Source organism: Larus michahellis, chromosome 5 (genome assembly GCF_964199755.1).
Source record: "Larus michahellis chromosome 5, bLarMic1.1, whole genome shotgun sequence".
Lineage (NCBI taxonomy): Eukaryota > Metazoa > Chordata > Aves > Charadriiformes > Laridae > Larus > Larus michahellis.
Window position 1 is genome coordinate 8735400 of NC_133900.1, and position 15644 is coordinate 8751043.

The window sequence follows — 15644 nt, forward strand, 5'->3', positions numbered from 1 at the left end:
GAGCAGAAATGGATAAACAGGGGGGGAAGAGATAGGTATTCCAGCCTGTTCCCCTGGAAAAAAATTACTTCAGCAGTCTGTACATATCCAATCCTGTACCAAGTCGAAAGCTCTATTAGGACATCTGCCTATTTGCATATTTTATTGTGGTGAGGTAGAGCAGTTTGTTTCTGCAGCTGCATATTTACTGTGTTGCTGGAAATAACCTTTGCCTGTCACCCTAGCTGTTGTTTGTCTCATGGGCCGTGGCGTCTGTCCTCTTCTTTCTTTTATTAACGCACTTATCAAACTTATTACTTATGTCCCTTGACTGAGACACATGAAGGAGGCGTAGAAAGAAGTAGAGAAAATACTTGGTGATGTTCTTCTGCGTGCTGTTTGGGCACCCTGAATCGTGACACAAGGACCTAGCAATGTCAGATACGAAATTATGGCTTCTGTTGTATTACGTTGCTTGGCAGTAAGATCATCAGTTGTTTTTGCAGCTTCGTGACAGAAACAATGCAATGTCTCATAGCAAACCCCATCTTAAAATTGCATGTTAAGGAAATAGATACAAGCGTGCTGACGCTAGAGCAAGCCGGTTTTCCGGTAAAACGCCACGGTGGGTATGCTAAACAGTTAGTAATTCAGCACGCTGTCTCCCCAAGTCAGAGACTTGCAATTTTACTGCAAATAATTCTGAAAACGCTGAAAAATAACTTTAGATTTAAGTAGCAGTAGCTGAGTACCAACCCAACTATTACCCAAGATGGACATCCAAGTAAGAATTAAAATGACGAAGTAACAGTATTTGTGCTCTCGGTCTTTTATTTTCTCACTGGCTGCACCCTGCAGGGTAGTACTGGTGGCTCTCGGAAGAGACGAGGGTGTATCGGCCTTTACCTACTGGGGCGCTGGCTGCCAAAGCCCTGAGCTCTGGTCCCCAGGTCATCCAGATCAGATGCCTCCTCTGTCGTCTTCCACATCTGGAGAGTTGCTCCTTTGTTTTGCACGGAGTCGCAGCACAGAGTACGTAACGAGACCAGGTTACAACACAAAGTCGGGATGCTCTCAGGGTGTGCATCCCGTATCCAGAGTCTGCAGGCATTCCCAAATTCCCTTATCTAAATGGTGTCATAGGAAAGGAATGCCCTCCCTCAAAGCTGTCACAACTCACCAAAACAAATTACCGTATGTTTAATGCAGCGTGTGTTACTGACTGAGAGATCTTCCCATGAAGACTTAACCTGGATGGTTTTGGTTTTTTTTCCTTTTGGAAAAAAGCTGCTGGAAGTGCCAGAGACTTGTACGTGCGCTGTGGGCGTGCTCAGGTGTGCAGCAGGCTGGGATGCAGACCAACAAGTAATGGGTGCGGTATCAGAAAGATGGTTATTGAAACTTCCAGATGTCGGAACAGAAGGCAATGTGTCATAAAGCAGCGTGAGAGAGAATAGGGACGAGTCTGTCTGCCCAAGAATAAAGATTGATTTATGTATGTGTGGGAGAAGGGTAAAAGGAGCTAATAGGGGGACATGATCGACGTTGGGTCTTACAGAATGCGTAATAAGCCATCCCAAAAGCACTATTATGTAGGAGGGAAAATTTTGACTTGCAGCTATCCCCCAGGTTAATAGTCATTCACTTTTCCTGAAGCTACCACCAGTAGAGGCAGATTAGAGCCTAAACTGCTAATGAAAAATCATGAAAACGTGGGGAAACTATTTTTGTGTGCGGTCTTCCTTTTTATCTGGTTACTTATTTTAGATCTCTTCTCTTGAATTTCCGGAAGGAAGAAGAATGTATGACTGTTAGATTAATCTCTAGTAAAATTGTTGAGTATGTGCCAGTTTGTTCTGTGTCTGAGAACAGGTTTGAACAGAAACTTCAGATGTTTACCAGTTAGCATTTTTACGTATGATCTACCACTCTAACTTTTTATATATATATATAAAAAAGTATGTGCGTGTGTCTCAGATGCACGCGCGTTCTTCAGAAATGGCTTTTAAGATCCACAAGAGCTTCAGAAATGGCTTCTGCAGTTATAACTAAAATTGCGTTCGCTTAGCGGCATTGCTGCTTTCTCCCTTTGCTGCTTTCCCAGTGAAGAAACAAAGGTGAAAAATCTTCCTTTTTATATTCCTTCAACATGTAAATGTGCTCTTTCCCAGGTTACCTGAGGGGGTGGCCATAATTGTGTAATTCTAGACATGCAGTGAGTTCCGTAGCCCACGGACTAAGTAAGAATATTCATATTCTTGCAAATCTTAGTATTTCCGTTACCATCACTTTTGTGCGTGCTTTTGAATCGTATACGGTATAGTTCTGTCAGCTTATCAGAACTGTTCAAAAGCTTTCCTTTTTTGGGAAAGGGCATGCAAAACGCAAAATAACTAAACATCATGTGACTTACATCCTACTGGTGGCAAGTGTGTGTGTGTGCTCCCGTGTGTGTATCTGTCACAATCAGCATTTCCATAGTCTTGTAGTTGGGGTATGGATTCAGAACGTAAAGAAACAAATCGCACGGTTTCTGTAATTTTGATTTAAGAGGGGGCCGGTTCATGTAAAAAGTACAGTGGATTTGAGAAGTCTCAGAGCAGAATTGAGGAAGGAGCTCAATTTGCACAAAGCTTGAAACGCTTTGAAATTTTTCTTCCTTGTTTTAAATAAATGTTAAGTGTCCTATGTTACTTCACTCTGCATCATCCAAGATGAGGTCTGCCATAGTTGCTGTAGATGACAGCATTGACCTTTCTTAAGCTTGTGTTAATTAAGCAGCTCTCGAGCTCAAAATCAATGTCCAACTGTTGAGCTGCTTCCTGCCCCTGTTTAGGCTGAATCTTGGAAAATATTCTGCACGTTGGTCATTTGTAGTCCTTATCCACGGGCTCTCCTGTCTGAAGAGCAGAAGTTTCTTTTGCTATTCTGCATTTATGGTTTGTGAAGCAAAACTTGTTACATATTGTACATCGTAACGCTCCAAGTAATTTTTTTTGTCAAAAACTACCATTCTTTTCCATTTCTTGAGAAAACATCATAACTATTTTTATTAGAAAATCTGGATAAACTCAGTACTGTAGACTTTGGAGCACTGTAGCTATTACTATAGCTTGGCAAATGTGAGGTACTGGTACTTGTTTTGTAGTAAATTGAACCTGGTATCAGTAACAGCATCCTTCATTGGCTTAAACTCTGAGGGAGGAGGTACTCCTGCTGATGAGCACTTTAACTGCTTGCAGTTTCAGTGGTCAAAGCTGCTGTTTTTGTTGAGCGGTGAGTCGTCGCTGAATCCGCAGCTCCTTCCAATGCATTCTGCCCTAGTGATACATGTCTCATTATAAAAGAAAAATAAAGCCCCTAAACTAATAGTATAATAGTATCTCATTTTGCTTTAATAGCAGAAGTAGGAAATTAGTGTATATATATCTAAAAAAAAAAAAACCTTTTAAAAAAGTTTCTCTTATTTAATATTCTTTACAAGTACAAATTATTGACTCAAAACAATTCAGGGTGAACTCGGGTGTATTCCCCACACAGACTTCTCTCACATAGGTGATCTCTGGGGTAAGGACTGTAAATCGTAAGAAAATATTGAAAGGACTGTCAAATGCTAGAAGAAGCATCTGGCACTGTAGGGGTACTGAGCTATTGAAATAAAGTGCTTTCAGAATCTATAGGAAAACCATAGAACCCCCTTTTTGGAGGTCTCGGAAATAATTAGATAATAGTTATTCCAAGATTGCATTAGAATACTTGATCCTGCTTCTAAGGAAGAAGGGAATAGTCTTGATTACTTGGACTTACTTCTATCGTTCCCTTGAATCTGTAACATGCAACAGCTGCTTTAGAAAGTTGCGCACTTTCTTTAATGTTGGTTAGACCCCTTGCCTTGAATTGTAGCTGGAATTTACTTGTGGCTACTTTACACCCTCTTGCTATTGCTTTAACGATGCTCTGAAGTTTAAATAGTGTTTTGTCTGGTGTTTACTGTAATGGGTGTCAGGAGAGACCCATTGTATCTTTATATTGCCGGTTGGTTTATCGGTACAATTTTAACTTATCTCATTCATTAATGAAAATATGAAGTGAGGCAGTTCACAGGACAATATCAATAGTGACCCTGTTGCCCTTTCTACTTGCAACATCTCCTGTTATCATCTCTCCTTTAGCCAGTTACTGCTCACCCAATATTTCTTGTTGTAATCTTTCTCTGGCGTAATTATTTGTAATAGAGCATTACATCAAAGCCTGAGTTAAGCTAAATTAGATTTACTGTCTTTCCGTGATTTCCTTTGATGCTATCACTGAAATAGTCTGCTTTTTAGAGTCTATATTTACTGTGTTCTAGTTGTATCATGCTACCATTGCGCTGATGGAGCGTTAAAAGTCTTTGCTAGAGTTTTGTTGCAATTTGATGTTCCAATTCTTGCAAGCTGCTCATTCCAAAATACTGGAGGGAATGGAGAAAACTGATTCCCCTCCCCCCCCCCCTATTTTATCCCCCCACCCCCTCACCTCCTCCCATCTTACTGACTTCCTTTGCTTTATTTATATTCTAGGAAATTTCTTCATGTTTACATCTTTTTATCTTTGTACCCAGCAGTAGTACGTTAACATCTCTGAGACTAAAAATGCTTTACCAAATATTAATGAATACATGCACTGCACTTCTGAGAAGCCACAAATATTATGTCAGTCTTTACGGACCACTGTCAGCACTGTATACAGTGAGCGTTGGTTGTGACGGCTTCGATACAAGCCTTTACTTTGCTTCCTACTGCTATCTTCATGGCAGCTGACAGGCTCGCAATGAGGAATAGGGTCTGGGTTTCATCCAAAGGTAAACAGCCAGCAGGTTTTTATTTAATGGGAAAACACAGGTGGAAAACATGCAGTTGTCCTGAGGATACAGTCTTCAGTGCCCTTGTGGCCGTATTAGAGAAGGATCTGGATCTCTTACGTTGATTTAAGGGGACGTTGCCATGCGTTGGAATAGCTCCCGAGGCTGACCTACTGCAGAATATTTAAAGCGCATCTTTCACCTTTGATTTTCAATCTGAGAAGTTAACTAAGCAATGTAGCAACAAGAAATGCAAGAAAAATGTAAATAGCGTTGTCAAATTATTGCAAAAATAATGTGTTGTGTGTGGTTATAGAGCTAGAAAGATTTCATTTAAAAGATCAAGAATGAACCCTATTGTTGTCAGTTGTGATGCACAAAGGAGAAACAATACGATTTAAAAAACCAACCAACCAAAACCGTGATGATGTGTATTTAGAGACAGGAATTGTCTATATGTTGTCCAATTGTAAAAGTTAACATAGAAAATAGTAAGTTTACAAACCTGACTGTATCTTTAGAGTGCAAGAGGATGAAGAAATTTAATGTGTACGTAAAGCTATATGTTTTAATTACAATGCATACTTGTTATAAAATACTTACCAACTTCTCTATATTAGGGTGTCTAAAGGGTTTTGTGTTTTAAGTAGCCATTTTAATATTACGTGTTGACTTTGATCCATAGAACTAATTCAAAATGAAACTTGTCCATGACACTTTTTGCATAGTATTTTCCCATAAATCAAAGTATCAGTTTGTAAACGGGGATGACAAAGAGAAATACAACTGGTGCTCAAAAAGTCTAGGCCTGTGCAGTCGCTGCAAAATAGCATGCCGGAGTAAGTGTGTTTGTGGGTATTTCTATTCTATTTTACATTTTCTGGAAGACAACATAGTGCTTGGGGGAAAATTATCTTTGACTTAAAGTTCAAAGAGATCCTGGTATGTTCCAGTATCAAAGCTTAACTGAATTTTCTTGCTTTTAACCCGTCGAATAGCAGAAATAAAACATCTCTTCACTCTAACGCATAGGCTTCTTTGCATTGCATTGAGAGAAGAGCTGTCTCCCTCGCTCCCCTCCACCACCCTTGTGTTAGGCAGGGCTGAGACACACAAAACGTACGGCTGTGGTTCTGTCTCCAGCATGCCAGGGAGTAGTTTAAACCTGCATTTTGGAGAAGTTTGTTTTCTTCAAGAGCATTAAAATCCATGCATAAAATACCAGCAGAAGAAAGAACCGTATTGTACCTCTTACTAGTTTAATCGGGTCCTTGCCTTGCTCCTTGACCAGATTATAAAAGGAGGTCTTATTAACACTTGTAATAAACGTTCAGTCTGGTCTTCACATGTAACTAATGGAAAAACGCTTCAGATTGTCCTACGTCAACTCGTACAGTGCTCTTGTACGATGGCATTACTTAAGCTACTCATGTAGAAGAAATGGATTTAGCTGCCCTACCCTCCTCTAAACTTTCAGTTCTGATATCTGATTACTCCTTTTATATCTCCCTGTGAATAGCCAAGTATCTGCAAGAGAATTGTTGCTGAGTAGGCTAGCATGGTACAAAGTATACATTTTGGATTTTACACAGTCACAAATGTCAACATCACAAATATTCTACACCCCCATGCTAAATAAAAGAAAGCTTATTTGCGAGAATAACTGATTCTATTTTATAATCTGTTCCTTGGAATGTTTTAGATATTCTGTAATTCAGAAAGAATGGAGCAAGTCAAACTACTTGAGGGTAACAGAAGTCTTGTAGTAGAGTAAAGTTTTGCTCTTGTTAAGTAGTAAGGATAATGAACTTCAAAGGAATATAGAATGAGGTTCTGTCTCCTTTGTACACTGATTAGCTAAGGTAGGTGTGTCTAAAACTAACTTTGAGTGACAGTTAAAGCTCTTTTTCTCTCGAGAGCACATGAGAAAAATCGATTAGAATTCTTTGTCGTAATGGCTTCTAGGTAGCTTGCTCTATATGTCGGATAGGTCTTAGAACAGGTTGCCCAGTATTTGTTTATGATAAGCAATTCTCAGTGACCTCTTGTTACAGAATACTGCAACATAGAACAGCATGGGCCACCTCTGAAAAGAGATGAATCAAAATCCTCTGGGTGTCTAAATGAACTTTAATTCCAGTCGTGTGAGGTGGCAAGGGGTGGAAGGAGAGGGTTTTTTTTGCTTTGAAATCAGCTTAGAGATCTGTCAGTACATCACCTCTATAAGAAAAGAGGGGGGGGGAAAAATAAGCCCAGAATAATTCCTGGTGTGGTGTGCAAGTTTGTGTATCCTAATAGTTTGCTTTGTGCCCATTTCTGAGGCTGGCGTTTCCAACTGGCAGCGTTTTGGTTAGATAACCCGATAAGCGCACAGGAACTAGCTGACGATGAAGATGTCCTTTCAGTATCAACACCTTTGTAAGAGAGACAGCCAGCCCAGCACTCCAGGGGTATTTGCACGTGGCGCTTTCTGCGCTTCGTCTTGCTTTGCGCCTTCCCTCATCTGGCAGCCACGCTGTGAGTGATGACTTTGAGCACTTTGGCAAACCTTGTTGAGGGCTGAACACAGCCTCCATGGGCTACAATGTTTGCAGGGGCTAATGTTTCCACCTGTCAATCCTACCATTAACACCGAATAGTCAGAACAAGTTTTTGCAGGCCTCTGTCAACACTTTGTATATTTGTATATTTGTATTCTCATATGAATATACGTCGGCGTTCTTGTCAATTCGACAGCTTCAGGAAAAGAGAGGTCAGCTAATTTTCTTGATCGATCTGAAAGTTAACCTGATGGAAAAAGGTAAAGAAATCCTGAATGAATGATATGGAATTGTTTCAATGTTGTTTTCTTGGTTTTTTTTTTTCCTATAGGTGGTATATGTAAATAGGGGGGGAGGAACTGCCAATATAGCTAAACAGGACTAATACTCTTTCAGAAGGGTTATAGTGGGGATACAATGCAGAATGAAGTCCTTACGTTAACATTTTAAGACATCTGGTATAGAACCTATCCTTCATACTATACTGAACTCTCTTGTAGTAATCATTCTTATGACTAGAATCTTCCAGTGTACCAGTTGAGGTTAATCTAGTAACTAAGTAGAAAAGGATACAAGGTTTGGATATTGTCATTTAAATAATCTTTTATCGCTTTTTCAGTCCTGCGTTAAATATTTTATGTATCCGTTGAGAGTGAAAAGTCGTGAGAATCTGATAGTTATCTGCCTAAAAAATAAAATAAAGCTCTTTATGCTACTATCGTGTGCCATCCAGTAAACGCTTTGTTAACATCTCTTTAAATAGAGGTTATGTTTTGTAGGTTAATTAGATGCCTAGGTTATCATTTGTATGGCAGTGACGCCCAAAAATCAGAACTGAGACCCTAGCGTGCAGGCTCCTGTGCAGGGAGAGAGACGTGGTCCCTGCCTTCAAGTACCTCCCATCTAATGAGAAATGATGTATGAGCATGACGCATTATAGGTGGGAAAGGTGAGATGGAGGATAAGAGTAATTGATAGTATGATCAAGTTAGGTTACTTCTGTCCACAGAGCAAAAGGCTATAATTACCATAGCTATCAGCAAACCCAGGCCCCAGGAATGTCTACCCCACCACCCAAGACGCAGGGCTGTATGGATGGTCTGCCAGATGACCAAGTCAGAATTTATTGCTCTTCCAAGATGCCTATTTGATGGCAGGGAAGAGATCCCGTACCATTACTCAAGGTCAAAATCCTATATTGCTGAACAGTAACTCTAATGGCTTGTCAGAACTGGCACGCAAAGATCTGAAGTTGGACTCCTGCTAAAGCAGCTACAAGTGAAGCAAGTCTATCAATGAAAAAGGAACTTTAGAGATTATGAGATTACAACTTCAGACGCCAGAGAATTAGAGTGAAAAATGTTACTTGAAATTATTATGGCACTTTCATAGCTTTCATAGTTCAGGAATGCCCATATACATGAAGCCTTTCTTCCCCACATTTAACTTTTTCTTCCCACCTTGTTGTGTATATGAACTTCAAATGAGCACATTTAAGTTATTGGACCCGTGCATCTCCTTTAAAATGATTAGTCACATCCACTTATTTCTACTTAATTTGGGATGGTGAAGAAGAGAATGTTTACAACGAGCCCAGGAAAGTTAAACCAGCTGCTTATCAGGAAGGATGCTGCAGCATGCCCATGATTATTTTTCTTGACGCTTGTGCTTAGATTGAAAACGTCCTACCAAAGTAGGTGGTTTACTGTCAGTTGCTGTGGTATCAGAATTGGTGATTATAGAAGACAAGACAGGTGTTTAGTGATCTTAAGATGAGGTTTGGTCAATACATCCCAAGCATGCGCAAGAACAAGTGACTCTGATATCTGAAACTAGGAAAGGAACAGAAATCGTAGGTAATCTTAGAGAGCAATTAAGCTCTGTTTAGTTAGCACTACAATGGATATGAAAGGAAAACATTCTATGATATACAAAAGGCAAAAAAGGGATTCATTTGTTTGTCATCTGCTGATGATGAAATGACTGCAGACATCAGAGAATAGCCCATGGAGGCTGTTATCTTTGTAGCATTTCGTAGACTCATAGAATTGTCAGGGTTGGAAGGGACCTTAAAGATCATCTAGTTCCAACCCCCCCTGCCGTGGGCAGGGACACCTCCTACTAGATGAGGTTGCTCAGAGCCCTGTCCAGCCTGGCCTTAAAAACTTCCAGGGATGGGGTTCCAATGGGCAACCAGTGTCTCACCGCCCTCCTGGTGAAGAACTTCTTCCTAACGTCCAGTCTGAATCGTCCCATCTCTAGTTTTAATCCATTCCCTCTAGTCCTACCATTACCCGGCACCCTAAAAAGTCCCTCCCCAGCTTTCTTGTAGCCCCCTTAAGACACTGGAAGGCCACTGTAACGTCTCCCTGGAGCCTTCTTTTCTCCAGACTGAACAACCCCAACTCTCTCAGCCTGTCCTCATAGGAGAGGTGCTCCAGCCCTCTGATCATCCTCGTGGCCCTTCTCTGGACACGTTCCAGCATGTCCCTCTCTTTCTTGTAGCAGGGGCTCCAGAATTGGACGCAGTACTCCAGGTGGGGTCTCAAGAGAAGAGGAGTAGAGGGGGAGAATCACCTCCCTCGACCTGCTGGCCATGCTTCTCCTGATGCAGCCCAGGATACGATTGGCTTTCTGGGCTGCTAGTGTGCACTGACGGCTCATGTGGAGCCTCTCATCCACCAGCACCCCCAAGCCCTTTTCTTCAGGGCTGCTCTCAAGAAAAGGATTTCCTGTATCCTGCTTTACAGCCTTTAGTAGGAGAACAAACTTCTGTACTGCGCTCTTTCCTTCTCTCTCTGCCATATTTACTTATTTACTCTGTATTTACTCTGCTGAATTACTGGAGTATTCCTCAAGTGATTTCTAAGTAAGATTTTTATTATTATTTTTTTTTTCCCCCCTCAACAGATGTAACGTGGCATCACAGTCTTTATTCAGTGGTTTCCACAGAGCCACCTTTGCTTCTGAAATAGAGTTGCGAGGCAGGGACGGAAAGCACTTTGCACCGTTGAAATGGATTTCAGTAAACTGTCTTCTGTATTATTGATGACTGCTAGTTTGGGAGGTGCTTGCGATGACCCCGAGATAGTAATCGCCAACATATTATTACAATTAGTCACTTCTTCAAATGCAAGTGTGACGAGTAATTGGTTGGGTGAATGCAGATAGTAGCTATAGATATAGAGGCATGAAGTTGCAGGTCTTCTGGTGCTGCTCGTCTGCATAAATCCTTACAGAACCTTAAAGACAAGGCAATTACAACTCGTGGAGGACCTCTAGAGAGCAGAAGTAGTATGGTGTCATTTGTCTAGAGAGAGGAAGTGAGTCATATCTTATTGTCCTGTGTTTGTGCAGTACATGGAGCAGTTAGTCAGAATGCACAGTAATATCATGATAAGAAATCCATAGGTGTTGAAGGGGTTTTTTGTATTTACACAAGAGCCGAGCCTCCTTGTCTAAACCTGACTCTTGCAGTTCATGCATTCACGCAAGTTTTTAAATTGTTTTCAAATTATTAAGGTGTCTGAGCACAAAAATAACCTTTTTCCTTAACTTTGTATTGTGCTTGTCCAGGAGTTTGGATGCTAGATGATCTGCACTGGTGCTTGAAATTCACCTTTGCGTATGGCTAAAATTTGCAATCTCATAAGTAAATGCCCGAGGATTTCGGTGAAATTCCAACTTACATTAACCATTATCATCTAAGTGTAGTTGGCATTAAATAAGCTATCAGTCTGCATTGTTGTTGCAACCTCGGCGTTTAGGAAGGATGCATCTTTGCAGAACACCTACTACTGCAAATCTACTGCATTCCATACGTGACCAAGAATGTTTATGTTTAAGTTCCGTCTTGTTCTTTAACATGCCTGCTTCGACTCCTTCAGTGTTTATTTTTTTTAGTATGGTAAAGTGAATGATGTGCTGAACCTTTCAATTTGTATGTTCTGATAAAGTCCATGAAATAAAAATATAAAGCAATCAAAATGCTATAGAAATGAACTTTGCAAACAGTTGCAGTTTACACTTGACTTTCTTTGTCTGAACTTCTTCTCAGTCTTAGGTAACACCAGTAGTCTTGCAATAAGTAGTCTGAATAATTAACTAAGAAATAGCATAACAGAGCTCTGAAACATTTGACTGTGTACAACTAACTCCAGATGTGCAAGCGTGTTGGTGTTTTGTTTTTTTTTCTTTTCCTCTTCTTGCAAATTAAAAAGTGGAAGCAAAACATTTGGAAAAAGGTGAGCGAGAACAAACGTACGGGCACTGGTTATATACGATGAGTGATTATGATGCAGTTTTCCCTTGAAAAATAAGCAGACTAGTCTTCACGCATTTTCTTTATGGTCATTTAGGTTTAGCGTGTGAAATTAGAACTTTCCTGGAACATTGAAGTCCGTAAATCGTGTGATTAGAAGGGAAGTGTTTCGTTCTGGTGTCAGCTCTAAATTGAAGCCCGTGGTCAGCAGCAAGCCTTTGGCCTGTAATGCGAGGTCTTACAGGGTGGTCTGTGCCTGTGGTTCACTGACCACCTGGCTCATCAAGAGAAATCACGTAGAATCATAGGTGGTTAGAGTTGGAAGGGACCTTAAAGCTCATCCAGTTCCAAGCCCCTGCCCTGGGCAGGACACCTCCCACTAGACCAGGTTGCTCCAAGCCCTGTCTGACCTGGCCTTGAACACCTCCAGGGATGGGGCAGCCACAGCTTCTCGGGGCAACCTGGGCCGGGGGCTCACCACTCTCACAGTCAAGAGTCTCTTCCTGAGATCTCATCTAAATTCACATACTTTCAGCTTAAAGCCGTTCCCCCTCGTCCTGTGGCTCCCCTCCCTGCTCGAGAGTCCCTCCCCAGCTTTCCTGGAGCCCCCTTTAGGTACTGGGAAGGGCTATAAAGCCTCCCCGGAGCCTTCTCTTCTCCAGGCTGCTTGATTCCTCAGCAGGGAGAAAACAATGCCTCTCAAAACTTTAAAGAGGTTTATTCATCCGAGTGCTGCTTGTTCAAGGAAGCCCCGTTGTGTCATTGTAGCTGCTGGTGGCACCGTACCAATGCTCTGCAAGGTGAGCTCCTCCAGCAGGTGCACCTTGCCAGGCTGCCCAGCGCTGCCAGCTTGCACCCTCTGGTGGGAAGAGTCCATATTCGGCATCTTCTCGCTTTTTGATACTGTTTTGTCCCTTTTATTCCTCTTCTATCGTTCTTAATGAGGAGTCAAAACTACACTTTCCGTTGAACTGATTCTGGATAAGGAGAATGTTTAACAGAGTTCCTCAATAATAGTGTTCTGTTTAATCAAGATATGTGCAATATCTGTGTCCATATGTTCCTCTATGGGGTTTGGGGTAACTTTATTCAGGAAGATGAGCGCTTGCTTGTTGTGGATTAATAAAAATTGTTTGTGCTAATAGTTTCACTTACAGGTAAACAGATTAAATACTAAAATGCTTAAACTTATAAGGACTTTAAGGGCTCGTAAGGACTTGGAAGGGCTTTAATGTTGTTAGGTAACTTGTCTTGATTTTTCTCAAATAGGTTAACTTTTCTTGAATCACCCATTACTGAGACGTCCAAGAACCATAATTTATTTGCTTTCCTATACGGTTATGGCCATCAAATCCTGAATAAAATTCACCAAAAGTCCTTGTTATGAAAAATCTATTGTTTTCCCTAATAATGCCTGCCTGAAATGTCAGATAAGCTTCTGTGTACCGAGGACAAGGGTCTAAAGTCTCTATTAAAAGTTCCTTGGATATACTGAAATTAGTGCTACCGGACAGATACAGATTTGGAGATGAAAGATAAATTTTCCCCAAGTAGTCAAGGATTTCGGGGTTTATTCACGTTCTGCTGTAGTGAATAAAGACTAAATTAGGCCATGTGGATTTTCTGCGACAGGAGTTAGATATCTTTCAGCACGTCTTCTAGATGATGAGGAGGCAGCGTGAGTATTTCAGTATGGTATTGCAGTTGGGCAGATCTGTGAAAAGTGGACAGTAGTTGAGAGGATGTGTGAATGAGGGGATAGTGATCTCTTCTGGCCTTGAACTCCACTGAAGGCTATGAAAGAAGAACAGGACCACAAAGCTGTATTTTAATTTCTTTGTCACAACTGTAAATCCAGAATTAGTCTGCTTACTTGACTGAAGTCCAATTAGTCCAAATATTGACAGTGCGCGTGATTAAAAAGGCCTGCTGGAAACAAGTTAAGAAATTAAGAAATTAAAGGAAAACTATGCTTTTTTTTTTCCACTCGTTCCAAGAGTATAAGTTGATTAGAAAAAGTTGGCTTTCCTGTAAAAAGTAAATCCTTTGGAAAACATTTTCATAAAGAACTGTTGATTTTACTGACGCTTTCTAGGATGTTTTGAGAAGAACCTCCATGTCTTTTTACAGCTATTTAAAAGATTACTCGAATCGCATATTGGAAAGGCTGCGGGCATTTTCCTATCTATGTTAACGTTTTGAAAATGTATTTGCAGCTATACGTAATCTGTGCACAGAGAAACGCAGCAAAGAAGAAATTCTGCAAAGGAATACTTCTCCTGTTTTGAGAATTATTTCTAAATTGAATGTTTTATATTCAGCCTATCCTATTATTTATGTACTTCGATAGCTTTTCCACCTGAAGGTGTCAGTATTTTACAGCTGTTGAACTAAACCCTACTGAAATAGATGATATGTAAATGATTACAGCCCTGAAAATTATCCTTGTCAAAATAAATGCCTAATACTCTTTCATTTTAATATGCTCTTGAGAGAAATCTGCTGTTTAAGTGATTCTTCTTTGATTGCACTTAAAATATATTCTTTTTCTAGTTCTCTTATTTAATTTGCTGTAGAAGAACACGTGTGTGTTAAGCTTTAAAAAGCAGAAATGAGGATTATTTAGCACCAGCTAAAAATCTTTGATAATCTGAAATTATATAAAAGCTGAAGAACTTAAAGGGAGAGAAGCAAATCTGGAAGGCTGCTATCAAATATTTTATGAAAGCTCTCGGGTTCTAGAAGACAATCGGCTACCAAGCAGTGTGCCCCTTTGCTAAAACATCTCATGGTAAAATTGAGCAGGCATATTGATGTAGAAACCAGAGAGCAAAGACAAACTGGATTTCCTTGATTTAATCCCTATTTCAAAGGAAGTTTATTTTCATCCAGTAATCTAAAACTTCTTATTTTTGATGCAGGGTACAAATAATGTAACTTCGGTTTTCTTGGACCAGCCGGTCTTTTGAGAGATGGAGCAATCGGTACGATTTGGCATGGTATGTAGACATCTTGGCTACTCAGATTCACAGGCAAGACAAAGGCAGAATAACCGTGGTCAAGCCCTCAGTCGGTCCCGCTAAACTAAAGGGAGAGGGTTCAGTTCTTCGGTTTGGTGTGCAGGCTCTCTGTTTTGCAAAAAGTGCTGTTTCCAAAGAGGTTGTGTCAATACATGGAGCAGCCAGTTGTTACCGAGTATGTCACCTGTTTTTCGTGTCCGCTTAGCTGCAGCGCGCTCATGAGGAGATCAAACGACGAAGCGCGCGTTATCGCTTTCCTTTTCATCAGAGTGAGAACTGAAGATTACAGTTGAAGTTACTGGTAGGAGTTGGCCCGAGAGGTCAGATTCCCCCCCTCTCCTTCAAAATTCAACAGTGGCCTTTTATCATCACAAAGATAAGAAAAGAAACTAGCAGAGATTCCCCCCCTGCCCCCAACTGGCCCTGGCTTTTCAGTTTTTCCGAGTGTACCAGCAGCGTCCGGTAGGTGACACTCCAGCAACATGGGTATAATCAAATCATAATGAAGTTGGTTTATGTTACCGTATTATAGAATTGCAGTGCTTTTACAATTGAAAAGGAATATTTTAATTGATAAAATATAGTTTTATATTTCACTTGCTATTCGCCAAACTACAGATTGTTTGTGCAAAAGTATTTTCTATTGAATATATCAATTTCTGTCATGATAAACACTATAAAAAAAATACTCTTCTTGCTACTCACTTTACTAGCTGAGGGTTTAAAGGAAATACTAAACTTTGTGGAAGACCTTCAGCATATTTCTATTAGAAAATAATTATATTTGTTTACCAAAATAAGCTCTCATAGCAATTTTTAAGATGACAGAGGTTCATCAAATAGTTGAATCAATCATGCAAAAAAATCCTAAATGAGAAATGTAAGGTAGAAGAGCCAACAGGGATCTTTCTGAGTTATGAAGTCAACATCATGTGCAACATAGTTGTTCACAGAAAGTGCTCTTGTCCCTTCTCAGCTTCGCTTTGGAAACCAACACCACC

The 15644-nt window shown here is 40.5% G+C and overlaps 1 protein-coding gene across 10 annotated transcripts in view; it reads left to right on the forward strand.

Annotated features, from left to right (window-relative positions):
- ARSJ (arylsulfatase family member J) overlaps window positions 1-15644 on the forward strand; it is a 210330-nt gene that overhangs the window by 54117 nt on the left and 140569 nt on the right. For 7 of the 10 annotated variants that reach the window (XM_074588786.1, XM_074588782.1, XM_074588792.1 and 4 more), the window contains one exon: window positions 14545-14622. The exons of the other annotated variants lie outside the window; for them this stretch is intronic. In XM_074588786.1, coding sequence (XP_074444887.1) covers window positions 14596-14622 — 27 coding nt within the window. In that variant the 5' untranslated portion in view covers window positions 14545-14595. The remainder of the gene's footprint in view (window positions 1-14544; window positions 14623-15644) is intronic. 10 annotated transcript variants of the gene reach the window in all.